The sequence below is a fragment of the Parasteatoda tepidariorum genome, chromosome 3 (assembly GCF_982258835.1).
Source record: "Parasteatoda tepidariorum strain Cologne lab strain chromosome 3, Ptep-v5.0, whole genome shotgun sequence".
Classification (NCBI taxonomy): Eukaryota; Metazoa; Arthropoda; class Arachnida; order Araneae; family Theridiidae; genus Parasteatoda; species Parasteatoda tepidariorum.
The window spans coordinates 36,836,076-36,856,102 of NC_141757.1; the positions used below are offsets into that span (position 1 = coordinate 36,836,076).

The 20,027-nt window shown below is 30.4% G+C and overlaps 1 protein-coding gene across 1 annotated transcript in view; it reads right to left on the reverse strand.

Moving 5' to 3' along the window:
- Positions 1–3,380: 3,380 nt before the first annotated feature.
- The window catches only part of LOC107445360 (nose resistant to fluoxetine protein 6-like), a 107,710-nt gene continuing 91,063 nt past the window's right edge, over positions 3,381–20,027 (reverse strand). Inside the window, exons 9-16 of the mRNA XM_087159088.1 lie at positions 18,797–18,880; positions 17,340–17,508; positions 14,787–14,866; positions 13,836–13,958; positions 11,435–11,555; positions 8,725–8,911; positions 7,261–7,403; positions 3,381–3,766 (exon numbers count right to left, since the gene is read on the reverse strand). Coding sequence (XP_087015214.1) covers positions 3,509–3,766; positions 7,261–7,403; positions 8,725–8,911; positions 11,435–11,555; positions 13,836–13,958; positions 14,787–14,866; positions 17,340–17,508; positions 18,797–18,880 — 1,165 coding nt within the window. The 3' untranslated portion in view covers positions 3,381–3,508. The remainder of the gene's footprint in view (positions 3,767–7,260; positions 7,404–8,724; positions 8,912–11,434; positions 11,556–13,835; positions 13,959–14,786; positions 14,867–17,339; positions 17,509–18,796; positions 18,881–20,027) is intronic.

The following is a 20,027-nucleotide window of genomic DNA, read 5'->3' on the forward strand; positions in this document are numbered from 1 at the left end:
AAAAAAGATTTTAGTTTAAAGTTAATAAAAAATGCAAGCTTTAGATTTCACTTAAATTTAAAAATAACATTATCTTGAATGTGTAGTGACTGTAATTGTTGACATAGCCTGGACTAATAGATAATCATCTCCACTTCATGGATGTCTCTGAGGCACCTTTGTCCCCTGTAAATTACCTGCCATTCTAAATGTTACTATTTTTCCGTCTTAATGTTAGCAACCACTTCATGTAGTGATCTCCATGTCTTATTTGGTACGTTTGCAAACCGTGTGTATTGTCTTGTAAGCTTTTAGTGGCAAGATCTTATTTTCATTAACCCCTTGGGGACGGGTGATTCAGAAAAGCATTCGTACAAAATCAGGATCAGGACGTAATTAAATAAAAAAACGGTAACTTTAACTGCGACTGTAGTCGTTTCTAATTTGACAGACTTACTTTGCTTTTACTTTAATTACTGTTAGTTTAATCATATATATAATCTATGTTAATTCAAAGTATAACTAAATTGTTTTATTTTGAACAAAGTAATGGTGAATTAAATAAATCAAACAATTATAACTCCACCCACAAATAAACTGCTAAAGAATTACTTTGATTACCAGTTTTATCTTTTTACCCTGGTTGATATGGTTTTATGCTGGCACGTATTTGTGACACTCGGAGCGAAAGGGTTAAACGTTTACAGCGCTGCTAACTAATACATTTTTACCTAAACAGTTATAGAGGGATAGACAATTATAGAGTAGTAGTTTAAATGCCAATGTTTCATTTTTTGAACATGACTTTATTAAAATGCAATGGTCTCTTTTTTTTAAAAATTGTATAATGATTGGTGACACAATTCTCTTATTCTTAGCATTTACAAATGGTAAATTTGAATATCTTTATCTACGATTTTCTATTAATGATATAAAATTATACAGTGAAACCTCTTGGTCTGTTCCATAGTAAAATAATCAGGGTTCCCGAGGATCTTGTAAATTTTAAATGTCGATAATTTAATTTCTGTGTAACTACCGCTAAAAATTGTCTAAGAACCCAAGGCAAGGATGTATGCAATAATAACTTGGCTTCTAATCCACTTGGCAACAAAGTGGTATATTAATATAAGAAATATCTTTTAGCATTAACCTAAATTTACGAAAATTTTTCAAGGACCACAGGAACCCTGTTAATGCATGTTGGTCGTTCCTAGGGGTTACCTCTATTTACTCGAACGTTATCGAAGGTACATGATTTTTCGCAAACGATTTTAATTTTAGTCAGTGTACTTTTTTTGGTACGTTAATGCCATTTGTGTTGGCGTCATAAAAACTGGATAGATGAATAAAAATCAGCGTCAATATAAATGATCCCTACAGATATAATTATATGTAGTAACTAATTTACCAATTAGGAATGATAGGACTATTTTGAATAAATAAACAATTACGTTTTTTGTTTAAGTTTGCAATTAATTTTATTTCAGAAAAATTCGTTAGCATTGAAAGAGGAGAAGAGGTTTGTTTGTTTAAGATGCTTAGTTTTTTCTGAAATGTTTTTTTTTCTTATTTAACTTTCAACTTAATTTTGATAGCATCGTCTTTAGCATACTCTGACAGTAACGATGAGGTTGTAGATCTCCTTCAGAGATCAATAAGAGATCTCTTAATACGAGCCTCACACAATTATTTTGAATACATTTTAATCTACTTGTTTGTTTAGTTTGTATTTTTTGTTTTGATATTTTTTTGTTTTTCCTTATTTGACCTTTTCCGCATTTGATGCTGAGATTCGCTCGATTGATGGGAGAGGTTTTAATGGTCTCTCCTATAGGTTTTTTCCAACACAAAACCTATGGAAAAAATTCCTTGCCTACCAAAAGTGGTCGTAAATAGAGGAGGTCGCTACAAAGAGGTGGTAATTCGCAGAAGCTTCACTGTATATCACGTGATATATATCTTGTTCTGAATTCGAACAGTTGTTGCATTTTTTAACAAAATGAAATTAGTAGCTAATTAAAGAAAATTTCCATTTAATTTATATGCAAAACTGCTACCACACTTTTCATAAAGGCACAATCTCCACTAGTGCAACATAAGAGCCAGTCAGGTAAATGATTAATAACTAAAACTTTCAGGAATTTCACCAACATATTAAAAATAATGAAGCTCAGGATATTTATGATTTAGGAAAACATTAAAAACAGATGACTAACTTTTGTAATGACTTTTAATGTACCCACCTCTATTAAGGACTCTTTGCGAAGTACTTTTTTGAGTAGTAGTGAACTCAAGCAAAGAAATTTAAAACAAATAGAATTTTTGTGGAAGCTGTTATGAGAACTTAGAAACATGACCTTTAGACTTAGAATTGTTCTGGTTTAGTACCAGACCTGGTGGACTTTCACTGATTCATCGGATTTGACATGACTCAAAGAGGTAAAATTATGACATGGCAAGACATATAGTCGACCTATGGATGACATAAACATTAAAATAGAAAAGGACAATATAGGTACGGTCGGCGAACCCACCTCCCCCGCTGCTGTCCGCATCTTCTGGTGGGTTGCTCCCCGGTTATCCTAGTCTGATAGATATGAAGGATAATAAAATGAAAAAAGAAAGGCTATATTTACACTATTTAGAATACTTTTTAGATAGTATACTATGCGATAAGAAAAAGGCTGCCAATGAGTTGTCTGTAATATTTTCATTTTCAGTTAAGAATTCTTTGTTGCTGTAGATATCACAAATTTTGCCTTTTCAAAATTTAAAAAAAAAAAAATAAACACGTCACTCAATGAACAACTTTTTAGAAACTAAACTCAGTGGCGTGACAGCCCATTGAGGGCCAAGGTCTACTGTGCCCAACTCAGTTTTCTTGACCTTACAACTTTTTATACTTCTGTTTAAAATTGCTTTGTTCTGTTTTAAATTGCTTTTCATAGAGTAGTGGCCGAATTTCTTTTAAGTCCAATTTATTAAAATAATAGTACGTAACATTTCTTACCAATAGAAGAAATACGTTCTGAAATTATGGATATTAGTTGAAGGGTTTGCATTTGTAAATTTTATTATTATTTTTTTTACTGAAATTTAAATTTATGAAAACACTTCACACCCACGCACATTTTCTTCAAATTCACATTCTTGGTAGATATGACTGTGCAGGCATGATATTTTTTCTCACGTTTTTCAAAAATTTTTTCTCTATGGGAATGGGAATAATGAAATATTTTTTATTCCTTTTTAGAATATATCAGATCTGAAGAAGTTAATCTCTTAGTTCAAATCAGAACCAACCTACCTCAGTTGTAAAACTTTTAGTAACTAAATTTCTTATTCACAATAATTGAAACTTTCGAAAGGGAAATAGAACATATTACAAGTTTCTGGTCATTATTATCACATGCACATAAATATTTAAATAGGAATGTGATGGATTTATTACAAGTGATTAAATCTTTGTCAAAATATCAAACGCAATTACATAAGCTCTTATGGAGTATAACAACGTAGCCATAATTTAACAATTTGGAACAAATTGTTTGACATTGATAACACTGACATTTGGATTTGTCTGGAGAACGGGGTCGATCCAAGCGTGTTTAGCTTGAAATGTTGATTTAGGGCTGCTTTCTTCTTCAGCTTTCTTTGTTTTCCCATTAGAATGAACTGATGAGAACATAACTTTCTCTAAAGCCATGAATGGAGACTCGAACAGAAGACTAAATATGCAAGCCATCATAAAACCCAGAACGACGTTGCCACAGTACATAAAAAGCTGGAAAAGCAATTACATTTCATTTTACCATTTTTTTTATTGAGTGTCAATGCATTATTTTAAGAAGCTAACTCTTTTTTTTTCGAAGTTTTTTTTTATCGGAATTTTAGGTGGTTAATTTAAGCAACAAATAACAGATAAGGTGGTTGAGGCACTGAGCTGTCATTTAAACGATCCAGGGTTCTATTCCTGGTGGCGGCTTGAAGTACACTCCCCTTTTTCGTTGGTTATTTGACAACTGGCTATCGTGGGAATGGTTTACCAGTTTAATATTCTCGATAATCGTGAAGTTACGAAGTGACTTTTCTTTAAGAAGCACTTTTTATAGTTGACAATGCGTGCAGGTGTTAGTGCTCTGCACTTTTTATGAATTGTATAAACTCAGCGACTAGAATAAAAAAAAATTTAATAGCATTAACCTTTTTGACGCGAAAGTAGATCAAAGGTATTAACAATGTCCGGAGTAAAATATCGGAGAAATGTAATGCGGAAAGTTGTAGACAAATTCCGGAAATTCATTGGGTCGCGGAATTTTTCTCTATATACGACAAAAATTGAACGATTTGATCTCCTACGACAGGGAGGGCGAACCAATGGCACGCGACACAATATTTTGGGCACACCACCGCTCACAAAGTTTAATATGAAGCATATTAAAAATTAAATTGAAGTTCACAAAAAACAAACAAAAAACAATTATTAACAAAAGAATTAACAATTAATAACCATAAAAAAACAAGCTAACTATAAATGACTAGCAAAAAAAAATTATAGTCCTGCTTAAGCTAACATCTTACCTAATATAAGTTATTTGTCATCTAATCTGCAATAACAGAAGTCACACTGATGTTACTTTAAGTTGAATTACGCGTATAACATTGCAAGATGTATTTTATTTTCATACTAAATAAAGAGTTTTGAGTTGACACTGTTTTGTATTATTTTCCCAATAATCACGAAGTCAAAATTATTTGACGACACGTCTATGACCTCATTAAACAATTTTTTAAAAAATGGCACGTTGGTGCATTAAGGTTCGCCACCCCTGTCCTACGAGAAAGGATGATTTTTATAAAACCGTATTTAAATTTTAATTTTAGTCCAAGACTTTTTTGTAATTAAAGTAAAGAATTGCCGGAGAGTTGCCAGCAAAAGAGTGGGTTGGAAAAAACTACTAAAGAAGGCTAAGGCTCACAAAGGGCTGTCCTGCCCTTATGATGATGATGATTCAAAATAAATTAAATACTAATCTTGTGTGTAGTTGAGCTATTCTTTTGTGTTCAAAAAGCCATATATCGTGCAAATATCCTGCCATAATAGAATAGAAGTTTAATGTAGATATACTTTTGTGAATACCTATTATTCTTATTAAATGCGTTAACGAGATAGACAATTTTAAATTTTCAACAAACTTTTTTGCTCTCTGATTATAAGAAGATTTGTGAAATCAAAATTCAAAGTGTGAAAATTGTGAATTCAAAATCAATCAATCAATTGTGAAATCAAAACAGTTTTTCATCCCTTAATGCATTTTTGTACTTTTTGATGACACTAGTGAATACTCAAGTACTTTGAAAGAAATCGAACCACGAAGATTGTAATTTTTCTTAAACAAAACTGTATGTTTTGTATTAAATTTTTAAGTATCCCTTAGGCCTATGGTAATCTGTGGTAACCTATGGCAACCATAGAAACTTATATGGCAAGATACCTTAGAATTTCGTATGGCATTTATATGGCAAGACACCATACTCCGATGGTTACCATAGAAATTTATATGGCAAGACACCATAAGCCTATGTTAATCATTGATTATGTATGACATAATATGGTGGGACACCATAGTCTTATGGTATGATTAAAGGGAAGTACCATAGGCAAGTGGTAAACTAATGGAAACACGCTATAAACATGCGTCATTCATAAGGGAGAGTAGACATGTTTGGTGAAGGAAGTAGGCGTGTTTTACTGCAACCCCGACGATCCCGATCAGTTTTGTTTTAATTATACCAATCCATCAAAAACAATAGTGCTTTTCAATAAAGTTCGCCCCTCTTAAAAAAATTTATGGTTATTTAAAATTATTTTTGATTATTTCAGCGAAAAAACAGCATTTCAACACCAAAAATTTTCACTGCCGACAAGTAGCATAACCATCTAGATGGTAACCATCTAGCATAACCATCTAGCATAACCATCAAGCATAACCATCTAGCATAACCGGTAGCATAACCATCAAGTAGCATAACTTCTAGATGGTTATGCAAGTAGACGGCAATGAATGCGCGTGTCGTTGATATCTCGACGGGGCATTATTTGGCAAAAAAGACAAAACGTTTTCTTAATTTATTTTTATTTATTTATTATTATGATTATTTATTATTATTATTTATTTTTATTTTATTTTCTTAAATTTTTGTACTCAGAATGTTAATTACTTTTTTCGAATAACTGAATAAATCGATTTTTAAACTTCTTGAAATTAATCAATATTCTACTAGTTACGACAACATTTTTCTCAATTTTTGAACTTAGCCTATTTTATAAACAACTTGATAACCTAGAACCAAATTATCTCTCTCGGCTACAGTAATGTTGAATGAATTTCGCTAACATCAAATATTATATTTTGTGTCTTTCTACGATATTGTGTTCAATATTTGTTGTTGTGATTGATTTTGAATTAATGAACAATAGAGAACTAACAAAATCTGTAAGTTTATTTTATTTTTTGCGTTACTAATATTGCCTTTATTGTTTTCTAATTAATTTTAATCGTAAAGATTTAAATTTCCAGGTATTGTCCGGTAAAATTTCTTTGCTTTCTAACATAATTATTGTCTTTTCTCACATATTTAATGACTTGATCTCTCACCTTAATTTCTCTTATTATAACTACTCTGGTAGCATATTCATTGCAAAAAGCACCGAAAGTTCCCTGTAATTCAATGACTCTTGTTTATTGTTGTCTATGAATAAATTTTTCTATGTATAGTTAGTTGTATGATAAACTTCCATAGGGCTGTGAAGAAAAGTTGCTTTATCGTATGGAAAAATTTAAGCAAAGGCTATAGCAAATCACAATTTCATGGCAAAAATTTGCTTTATAAAAAATACGATTGGATATCCCAATGTGGTTTTACCTATGGTAAAATTTTGTCATATACTTTTACCATATACGTTTGCCAAAAACTTAATGCCTATGGTAAAAATTACCATGCACTTATAGCAAAAATTTGCCGCATGTTTATGAAAAAATGTTACCAAATGCTTAAAGCAAAAGTGTGTGGCAAAATTTAACCACGGTAAAACCTTACAGGTATATCCGATGGTAATTTGTTTATGGCAAACCTATGGTAATTTTCCTAAGGGTTGAATATAATTAGTTTTATTAAATATAGTTATTAATATAATTATGTTAGATGAAGCATAATTATGGAAGCAATTATTTTTATAATCGAACTAAAATTATATAAGAAACAAATATCACTTACTAAAGTCCTGTGTTCTGACCTAATCAGTGTTCTTGTACTTCCGATGTACACAAACTGTATGATAGGGTGTATTAGGTATGTCATGTATGTGAGTCGTCCGAATGGTACAAAAGCATCCCAACTTAGGACTGCTGTAGCAAAGTCTATGAAATAGAATCATAATTCACATAAAATATAGTAGTTTCTCATGACTGACTAGTTAATATGCACCATGAAATTATTTTTGTTTTTAAACAATTAAATGTCATTTCAAAATATTTCTTGACATACCTGCCAACTTATAAGCTATAGTATTAGCTATAGTATTAGCTATAGCTTATAAGCTATAGCTCATTTACAACTGGATGCCTGCAGGAGATGTCATAGTGGCATTCGTTTACGCTATGATTAAGAAGCCAATCATGTTCGACACACTCATGATGTCGCTTTCAGGTATCCAATTGGGTACTTGCACTCCAAGAAGAAGAAGACAACCAATACCCATGCATGTGACCTATGACGTCAGCACCAGCTAATCTTTATCAGCAATATGGAGTATTAAAGTTGAGCTAAGTCTCTCTACATAACTTAAAATATTAATTAACTTTGAGTTAATTAAATAGAGAGCCGTATAGCAAATCAAATTTGTTGAAATATTATTCTTTCTAGTCTACTTCTTTTACTTAACTTTAATTTATTATTTGTTCATGTATTTAATTGCAACTGTTATATATTTTTGTTTTGTGTACTTGGCAACTTCGATGCATAATAAGTTTGTTTGTGTTCTACATGGCTTCGTGCCTGTCTTTGTGTTATTATATAGTGGTAGAATTGAAATATTTGTGAAAGATTATAGGCTGCGTTACTTAAGAGAATTGGTATTTGACAGGCTTGGCTTCCTCGAAGTAGAATAAAAAGAACAGTTGCTAGCATAAACAAAAGTCACGTTTTAATAACCAATCAGGATCGAGATACCCACACTACGTCACTTGCAGGTATCCCATTAAATATGATTCAAAAATTAATGATAAACAAAATTGCATAATAAATTAAGTCATAATTGCAGTAACGTTAAACCAGTCACATGATTTAAATCACATGATTAGACTCACGTTTTCTTCTTCTGGAGCTGAAAGTATTCAATTGTCAATTCAAGAAAAATATTTTTTTTTTGTCTAATCTGTAGTAAGATCTTATATGCTTGATTCATATGTAGAACATAAATTGCGAGTATAAAATGTTCCATTCAAAACCGCTGAAATCGCGAAGTAAGATAAAATTTAATCATAAAACCAAAAGCTGTGTGAGATATTTCTTATTGACTCGTTGTGCGACTCCAAAAACTTCTTTTTGATAAATGTAGGAAAGGCCAAAACTGCATCGATTTGCAAATGATTTTTGACGTAAATTTCATTCTAATACTTTACAAAAATAATCCCAAATATAAAGTTTTATTTTTTCTTAAGATCTTAGAGTATTACATACCTGCATTTCCGGTCATACATGAAATTGTAACCCAGGCCAGTGCCAAAGACCAGACGAGTTTACTGGTGCATGCGTATAAAGTTGAGACAAACATTCCTGGAACATTTCCTTGGTTCCAGTCATAAACACCATACAAGACGGCCAGACTGAGAGTGATGGCTGTAAGCCAGCCTATAATATTCACGACCTGAAAGAAAAATAATTCTTTTAATATTTTCCTTATTATAAAGTACAAATCATACACTATATGTACTTTACAGCTATTTACACATTATACTTGTTTATAAATAGGAAAAAATATATTATATAAATGCTAATAATTTCTTTTAAAAGTGGACATGAAAATGTATCTGGGATCCTGAAACTCAGAGATGACAATTTGTTCTAGACAGTGGATAAATATTTTCGAGTGGTGGTCTTTTAATGTATGGTTATTGGTTTAGCAAATTCGATTTTTATAGGGTTTTAATTCAAAACTTCTAAATAATTCAAATGCTTATGTGATACTCCACTTTGTTACAGTTAAACCGTTTTCAGCTTTTCAACACAAGCGGGTCACTTAATATGTTTTTAAAAGTTATGCGATCCATACGAAAGTTTAAAAAGTGGTAGCAAAATTGCTTTGTTTCCATTCTGTTTTTCAAAGAAATTATCCATTTGTGATTTTTACAAAGGTAAATGATTCAGCCTATATGTAATCCGTACCGCAATCGTTCGTTATAAAAGTTTAAAAAAAAATTTAAGTAGTAGCTATAGTGACAAGTTTGCTCCAACTTTTATGAAATCTTTACCCACTACGTTTTAAAAATTTTAATCTATGAAAGCTATAAATTTTTTGGAAAAGTTGCCAGCATACCATGAGTTAAAATGTTAGCAAAATTAACCTGAAAATTTGTAAATCTCATATTGTTGTTCTCAACTAATTTTCTAAAATATTTCGTCGAATTCGGAGCAGTTGACAATTCTGGAAACTACTTAGGCATTGATTAATGAGTCTTGGAAGAAAAGATATGGAATCAAAATTTCTAATGCTTTAATGTGAGTGTTATTTTCGAGGTATCTGCCTTACGGCACTTGCCTCTTCAACGGATTTACTTGCCATTGGCAACAAATGAATGATATCGAAATTGAAAGTACACTATAATGAATTAATTACACTAAAAAAAATCCGATTAATATGAAATAATATATACAAGAACGATAACGAAAAGTTCCGAGTTACATGTAAAATAATATTTACCAAATCGATTACGATGTATTTACAGATAGAGAATCGAATATTTACAATTGTAGATCCATAACAGCTGATCGAAGTTGAGGAATTAATATTGGATGTGATATGAAATACTATTTATGTGAAATATTTAAATCTTAAGTGGTAACTAACACTACAAATATTCAGATAAATTACTAAATAAATTTTCTTTTCAGATGTATACACTTTTTATATCTCTACAAAATAACTCTTTCGGCACATAATTAATTTAGATTAACCCAATAGGCGTTAAGTTTTCTTATTGTAGCCTGATATGACTATGTAGAATTAAAGTGCTAGCTAAAACGAGCTTTGAAACATTTTGCTAAATTTGCTATGACTTTTTTTCTATTTTATTTTACGCTGTCCATCACTGTCTCACAATATGACTTTTACATATATCTGTAGGCTAATTGGAAAAGTTTGAAATCAATTGAATATTAAAAAAGCGCCGTACATTTTGCAATGCACCAGGTTATTTGGAAACGTGCTTAGATTTGTCTAATTAGAGCTGTGTTTTTCAAGGTTAATAGAATAAGCTCATATATTTTAGGCTAATTAAGAAACGCAACAAAAATATTAAGACTAAATTAATTTAGGCTTATTGTAATAAACCTTAATGAAACAGCTTATAATACGCATGATTAATTGCAAATGGCCTGAAAAAAATCTGGCTAATTGAGCAATAAATTATATTTTTTCTAACTTGAAAAAATATGGGATATAAGTGCTATACTCCTAAATATCTAGTTTTATGATTTTAAATTTGAGTAATTATTGTTTGACTAACATTTTATTGTCTAACATTTTATTTGTGAACTTGAGGCAATATAATTATAAGCCACTTTCACGCAAGTATTTCCGGAGAAAAACAGCCCTATTTCCAGTGCAACGAGATGTTTTTGTGTATTATATTAAGAGGAAATTCAAGAAATTTGCAAAATATCTGCCTGAAAAAAATATAGAAAAACATAAGGCACAGTTTGATATAAGTCTTCTATCGAAAATATACCTTATTATGCATTATTATTATATTATTCCAACCCTTTCAAATGAATTATGAACTGTCGCAGCATCGATATACTACGTTTTTATTATTTATTAGAATTAATTCGTTTTTCATATTCTCAAACTTATTGAAATTATTAAAAAAATTTGTTTTGTAGATGTCAACTCAAAGCGGCCTGTCTAGCACACCGACGATAATCGTCTTATTTCAGCTTACTGATTATGTTTACAATTCAACAATTTCATTAATATCTGATGTTGAGACACAGTTACTATAATAATAATAATTTATTTTGAATAAATAAAGGTAATATTCAAAATTTTTACGAAAGAAATACGTATTTTATTGAAATGAATTTAATAAATAAATAAAAACTAATTGAATTTTAATATATAAAGTACAAAAAACCCGATCCGATATAGTGAAAAAGAAACTAAAATACTTACCTTTGGTATTCGTATTTTCTGATGAGTCGCTAAAAAGTACCCAACAGTTAAGCCCACATTATAGGATGAAATATGTAAATATGATTTGAAGTATCCGTTTTCAACAAAGTAAGCAATATCTCTGGAATCAAAATAAAATATGCAACAACTGAATATCCGTTCATCATACGGGGTAAAAAAAAATTCAATAAATCAATACTGAACAAGACTGAAAAGCATACGTCAACAAAAAGAATAAAAATTAAAGTAATTATAATTGTTTAAATTTTTTTATTATTTTTATGGCCTTTAAGTTACGTTATATGAAGCAAAACACACCTTTAAAAATTTCATACATCAAATTAATTAAATGTATTGAGTATTTGACAGATTGCTGTTGCTCTAGGAATATCAAAATTTACCACAATCATGCGATTTTCTCTGGAACTTAAAACCCTTTCGAGGAACCGTAAAAAGATTTTTCTTCACTATCTTTATTAAAACTGCCTAATATTAAAACAGCTTTAATAGGTATCAAATTTACTAATGTAATACATTATACCTACATTAAAAAATTTGGAATCGATTGAAATTGCAAAAATTACTATAACACCAGTAGTGCCCATTTTTTAAAATTAATTAACAAAGCATCAGTGGCGTCCATAATGGTAAGGCGATCTATCACGTTTCCCTTAAAAGAATTAGTATTTTCTTTTAATTATAAATTTTGATTTATATCACACAATTTATTTTACTATTTTTTTTAATTAGTAGTACCTATTACCAAAGTTAATTGAGCATCATAAGCGTCAATAATAGCATTTCAATTTTTTATTCACTTTAACTGCAAAGTAGTATCTTTACTTTTTAGTTCATGCAAAAATAATTTTTTTAAAATTTCAATTCTAATATAATAACAATGGTGACATAGTGTCATGGAGCGTTCCTGGACCTGGAGGAGATGAAACAACAAACTTAAAAGCATTGGAGTCAATGATAATAAGACGAAATTTTATGTTTCTCTTAAATTACTTGGTACCTCCATTATGCAGCTTTTTGTTCACTGTTTTTATTACAACTAACGTTAAATTTAAACTAATCAATTTCATAAAAACACTTTTTTTAAACATAGCTACAAAAAATAAAAAATAAACGCATAGTTTCAAATAAACTTAGAAAAACTAATTTTCTGCAGTTGTTAGCCGATCTAATACACGTTGATCATTGAGCTTATCTGATATAATGAAAAATATTAAATATTAAAAAACGTGCAATAAACTTTTTTTTATAAATGAGTGCTTTAGGTTAGCAAACACATTGATGTCACCTTTAAAGTATTAAAAAAAACAGAATCATGTGTTGTTTAATTTTTATCAATGGCAAATTCTAAGCCAATGAAAAAGTTCCATTTCTCAAACGTCTCTCAAGAATGATCTAACTGAAATTTTAAATAAATTTTTAGGATAGGGGCTGAAATGACCCCTTTCACTCATTGTTCAAATTCTGAGATGCTACCACAAATTATTCTGGAGTTATAAAGGATAGACAGACAAACTGTTCATTTTACTGCTATATATTAAGATTAAACACATTATAATGATTTAAAAACAGTTTATGCCTCTCTCTTCATAGAAACACAAAAATTAATTTGTTTTATATAGCAAAATTCTTTTTAATTTTTTATTTCTGCAATTTTCTTGAGATTTATGAAAACTTTTCCAAAATAGGCTTCCTACACTGCTCATGTTGCCACTTTTAGAGTACTTTTTGTGTACAGACCAAATATTAATTTGGATAAACCACCAATGAAAGGAAGCACCTCAACTTTAGGTGTAGTGCTTTTATAAGTAAAATTGCTGAAATGCATCACCTAAAACTGCTGTTTCACCGTTTTCGCTTTTCAACAGGAGCATTTTGATGACACATTTGTTTCACAATACTCCAATCACCAGCTTTTGAAATCAAATATATTATTTGTAGTCACCTCCTTTCCCTATAATTCATAATTACTTTTATCCTTTTTTTATCATCTAAAGAAATACCATCTAAACAATCATTGTGTGATACAAACCATCAACAAAGTAACAATCCTAAACTAAATTATTAAATGTTAGATTGTGCGAACAATTTCATAAGCAACAGCGGTCGCCACCTGACGGTATAATTCCAAGTTTATTCCAAGAACAGGTCATCTCCAGGATATAGCATGTTTTCGAACTAAATTGAGATTTCACTGTACAAAATATACTAAACCAAGAAGAAAGACATACATTTTTTTCTTCATATTATAACAATGTATCTACGTCAACTAAACATTAAAATGCAAGAATATCAGTTTTGAAAAAAATGGAGATGACTGATTTTCGAACTCATCATCGATTTATTCACATATTACAAATGTAATAATAAGTAATAAACTTACTCTGGATGAATGTAAACTACAATTGCTGTTGGATGGAGTTTATAGTAAACGTGGAAAGCAGCTGTTAGGACAATTCCAATAACAAGCAGTACGCCATTTATGATGAATGCTAATCTCACATTTCTATGAATAAACAACAAATTCAGTTGAGCATAAGTAGGTAAGAATGATTTATTATATACACTGTCCGTTAATTATTAAGAGGCGCAAATATGGAGATGTAACAGATGACTTAAAATATAAAAAGGAATAATTTGCTTGCGTTCCGTCATCTAAATTTCAGTTAAATAAAAAAAAAAAATTCAACCTTAATAGTTTATAACTGCTCTTTCCCTATAACAATATAAAAACAAATTTTTAGCTAGATTAGATTCATCCCCAAGACTGCGAATTCTACTGTCGAACATCGAACCTAATATAAGATCATTAATGATAAAACGATGAAAAACTTCATTCTTATTTATAAGTATAAAAAGTCTAAAGTTCAAAATAAAGTAGTCTTTTTAATGATTAATTTATACACAATTGTTTTCATTGTTTTAATTACGAAGTTGGGGTTCCACCGGAAGAAGCTTGATTATTTAGGGTTCCGTAGCCGAAAGAAAATTGGGAACCACTGGTGTAGACCAGTCAAAAAATTTAAAAACGAGCTCAATCGAAAAGAATTTTCCCCCAATACCACTACGACGCTGAATTTCGTCTTTATTAGTTTTCTACATAGCCTACAGTTTTTATAGAGCATGTTAAAATTACAAATTGTGTCCTAAAGTAAAACCTTAAGAAACGATAAATGTTTTAGGCAGAAGATGATCTTCAAAATTCTCGCCAAATATCTTGAAATCTTCAATTTGGTCAAAATATTCAAATTTAAGCTGGTGTACGTACATAGTGTTGTGTATTTCAAGCATTAGTTATTTTATTAATATTTTATTAAAAAAATAGTATATTTACCTTTTCAATGGAATTAAAACAAGAAGACTAAGAAAATAAAGGTGAGTATCTACTGGTATGTACCATGTCCAGTTTAAACACTGTAATATTAAAAAGAAAATGTTATGCAAAATATGTTTTATACACACAAATAGTTAGAACCAAGAGTGAGATAGCTGTTAATTTCAAAATATTCTGCATTATACCATTTTGATGTGTGAAAAGAAAAGTAAATTATCTTATAGCATTATCGTTATATAGTATAATTTAAACTGCATATAATAACTTTTAATTACTTTTATAACAAGTATTCAAATTCGAGAATCGTATATTGTTTATGCAGATTGAAAAAACATGATCGTCATACTATATAATCTGAAACGGACGAACCAAAAATTATTGATTATGTATAAGTGTAGCCATGGTTAGAACCCGAAAAATCTGAAAAAGTCATTTCTCCCCTAAATAGCAGCCATTTGAAATAAAAATGACAAAAGTCACCTTTTTTTGCAATTAAACGTACATAAGAAATCCAAATTTTGAAAAACGTTCTTTCAAATCATTAACTGAGATTCATGCGTGGTATCAATGTTACAAAACTTGAGTGAAGATTAATCACTCGTATTATATATTAAATCACTCGTCAATTCAAGTACTTAGTACTTTTATTTACATCGCACAATGGTCTACTAGCGATGGTCTGGGAAGCATCCCTGAGGATGATCCGGAGACAACATGCATATGTCACATCTCGGTTTACAAGAACACATTCATGCACCATCCATATTTTCGCAGATTGTAATTTTGACCTGAACCAGAGCATGATCTATCTCCGATCCAGTGCCACCAGAGGTATTGATTTGTTATGGGAATTATGAGGACTTAGTGACCCCGACAGATTTAGTGTGCACAGTCACTATTTTGAACACGGGAGTCTTCGGATGACGGGGATTGAATTCACGACCTCTTGGACACGAGGCCAATGCCCTACCAGCCTGGCTATTTTGTCTGTTCTACCCGGATGTTCTATAATTCTAACACTACGCTTTATGAAGAAATAGCTAAGTTTTTTTCTCACTTCCAGGCAGGGTTTAAGCTGAGTCTAAAAATTCATTAGCGAAAAAGCTAAAATCTGAAAAAAAGTTTTAGCAAAATGCTAAAATGCCATTAGGCTTATAAAATTACTTTATATCAAACAAGTACTGTAAGTTATCTGACAAAGAATAGCTTAATGTACAAGAATATCAAAAAGAATACCTATAACAAAAAAAAAAAAAAAAAAAAAACACATTTATTATTTATCAAAACATTTTGGTTTATATTTAACAATCTTCCTTTCTTTCATGTTTGCCCATTTTACAAATGCTTCTTGAAAGTTAAATGCACTTTCAGGGCCCTCAATATTAATCATTAACAAATTGTTTACATGGTTGATTAACAACCTGTTTCGAATATTAGTTTTAATCAAATGAAGGCAGCTAAAGCCCCTTTCACAGTCAACAGTGTGCATTGGTATTCTTGCACAATACTCTATAACACGTTTCACCATCACGTTTGATCACGTTTTTTTCGTGAACGCTAGCGTCATGGTTCTTCTTGCGAAAGATATTTAGATTTTTTCTCCTTGTTCGATCAAGTTTTTTTCATGGATGGTTTTTCATGGTTTTTCGCGGAAGCTTTTTTTTTTTAATGGAATTTAGTAAAATCCTTTAGCAAAAATGCGAAAATGCTTTGTTGAATTTTAGCATTTTTGAGGGGTCTTTTCGCATTTTGCGAAAAAAGCTACCGTAGCGGAAACCCTGCTTCCAGGTAGAGGAATAGTATGTCAAACTTGCAACAGAGTCAAATTAAAGTAGTCGGTGAATATGAAGCTACGGATTGATATTCGAGCAATACTAGAGTTTAGCTCATTTCTCCAAAATGTCAGGCTTTAAGTATGGTGGTAAAAATGGAACCTTAATATTATAGTAGACCAAAGAATCCTATTCAAATTAAAATCTTTGTAAATAGCTGCAAATGTAATGTAAATACCTCACGTAAAGGTTAGATGGTTGGTTGAATAGTGTGAAGGTGGAACTCGACGTTCTACCATTTTCACATGGTGAATTTTATCATAGATCGTTCTGATCTAACAAAATGAGAGAAGAGTTGTTCAGTGAAAATTACAAAAACATGTGAATTTTTTTCTAAAACATTGCATGAGCGTAAAAAATTAAATTATTGATCAAGATTTCATTTACTTATGATATTCAAACCATCAAACAAGTAAAATAAGTAAATAAATGAAGAGTGCAAATTTCAAAAAAATTCACCCACTAATAAAAAATATAAAAAAGGCGGATTTTTTTTCAAATGTTTATTAATTTTAAGCACATTGCGTGAATGGAAGATGTTAACCAATTTTGAAATTGTTATGCAGTTTTTATTCTTATTACAACAGGCAACTTTTCCAAACTTCAGCGTTTCGAAATTGAAACATTCATTTTTTTTTATCCACTTTACTGAATATTAATCTCCGGGATTATACTAATTTTATAACTTTGTAATAAAGTAGTAAAGTTGTAAATAACTTACCGTATCAAAATATGGAACGTAGTTGTTGAAATATAAGAGATTCGTCCACCAGTAATTCTTACAGTTTTTAGCTAATCCGTTTGTAATTGTTTCTTTCCAAGCTGGACCTGAGCCCAAATGGGGTAGAAGATAAACGCAGGCAATGACAAACATAAATGGAGGGGTCAACCTAGATTTTAACAGAAACACAAGTTATACTCCTTCAATAAAACAACAATCACAATCTTTCGATTGAGCAACAATTATGTACAATCTTCTGATAAGAAAGACTTCTTAACAGAAATGTACATTTTGTGTGTAAAATTTATCGATTTAGTTATTATTCCTATCGATTTTGTTTTGGTGTCATTCCATTCGATCGAATCCATCGATTATTAGAAACTCTCAATAAGTTTTATTTATTATTGAAACTTTTCATTCTCCTTCTGGTTTTGATCTTTTCTTCTCACTTTTTTCACTAGTGATTCTGCAGATTTTGATAGCGTAAAATTCCCCCCCCCCACTTAAATGTGATTTTGAGACCCCTAGTGTGTGCACTTATATTATTTAATTTTTGACAAGAAGCCAGAAAATACATATTAAGAGCGTTCTACTAAGTATTCTTTTGAATTAGAGCTCTGCCATCACTAGAAGCTTTAATTTTTATTTTTCGGGGGATAATGGACTATGTTGGTTATTTATTGGAAGTATTTCATTTCTATGTCTTATCTTTCAGAAAATATTGAACGCTTAGCTCGATGCAAGTAAAAAAAAAAAATATACAACAGAGATGCCAACTTTCTCCGGACAGCAAATACATATTTTAAAGTGGTAGCTTATCAATTGTGATTCTTGGTTTAATAAATTCAATTTAGTTAATTTTTTTCACCACTATTTCTAAATAATTCGTTGGCTTATATAATTCACCACTTCAGAGTACCTACGTCATTCTATACCTTTTATAAAAAAGCAAAAATAGTCAAATACTTGCAAAATTTACTAGCATACCTGCCAACTCTTCCGGAAGATTTTATTTTCATATTTAAAGTGGTAGTAAATATATACGATTTTTTTCTTTTATAAACTTAATTTTTGAATGATTTTGAGCACCACTATTCTTACAAAAATGAAGCACATATATTAATATGCGTTACTATCATGGTTGTCAACTTAAGTTTTTTCAAATGCAACGTATTTGTTTGCTTAAAATTGAAGTTTTAATTCCATTTTAATACCACTGGGAAAAATGATAATGGAAGAGATTAAAATTTTGCAGGTATGTACTAGTTGTTTACAGTTTTTTAAAATTATTTTGGTGTGTCCGGAGCAGTTGGTATCTTTGATACAATAATTGAATAAATCAATAACAGATATTAGTAAGAGAAAAAATGCTTATGGTCGAATTAGGCAGTTTTTGATCTTTGTGTATGTAAAAAAAAGCAAACTAAGTTAGAGATATCCTTATATTAATTCCTTACCTCCACAATCGTCGAAAAACGTACAAGAAAATGTTGATTCGTTTCCCTTTCATTTTTGTCACTCCGTAAGCAACAAGAACTGAGCTGAAAAAATAAACAATTGATTGCATTTAAAATACAGCCTGATACAACGGTTTAATGTGTGTTGGCTCTAATTCATAATATATACTTTTGTTTCTTTATTTATACATAAAAGAAATGAAAAGAATACAACCTAAGAGACAGGAATACTCATTTCATGAGCACGATTATTTCCCGAACTAATGCAATGTACGCCAAAAATATATAAAAAATAAGTGATGGAATTTCATTTTGTTAATATTTAATCTCTTAATTTCGACAGATATGCTTTGCTTTATGGACAAATTTTTCTAGGAGACAAATTTATGTTAATAAGTATTATTCAGGGCTCGAAAAACCGCCCGTCCTTGGCGGTCAAAAATTCCTCGCGGACGACAAATTTCTAGAATGAGTGCATGATGGAATTAATGTTTTCTCTGTCTGGGAGCACTGCAGCGGTTGAAAGGGGCTTTTCAGCAACGAACTTACAAAATAACACATTACGTACTGGTCTTAAACAAGAAGAATTAAACGCAATTATGAACATCTACCTAAATGGAAAACCCCTTTCAGATTCTGTGCAGAAGCCTCTGTAAATCATTGGCTTGATTGTGGAACTGGCAAACGTCATATTTGATTCATTTAAAAAACGCGGTGCCCTCGAATAAATTGACATTCCAGATAACTTGACCTTCGTCATTTAAATTATTTCATAAAAGAAATACTAGGTTTTGCTATTAGTAACCTAGTATTTCTTTTATTACTGTATAATGTAATCCTAGTAACTACTAATTAATTGTGCAATTTATATAAATGTTAGTAATAAATAAGAGAAAATTATATTTTTATTTATTTAGAAGCTACGGGTTAGTTTCAAAGGAGGACGGGTACATTGTTGGACAAGCCGTCCTCGGGGACGGATAAAATTTCTGAGTTTTTTCGAGCCCTGAGTATTATTCTTAGTTAAGTAATTTGATTTAAAGTAATTTGGCATAGTACAACATTTAGATGATTTTAAAGCTACTATAAAGCGCTACTTTGTTTCAGTTTTATCGTGGTGAATTTTTTTACAAGGTACCAAAAACTATCAGACGACATTAACTCTTAGTTTTTAATTTTCTATTATTTTACAAACATAAAAATTAATATTGTTACACAACGTATAAATTAA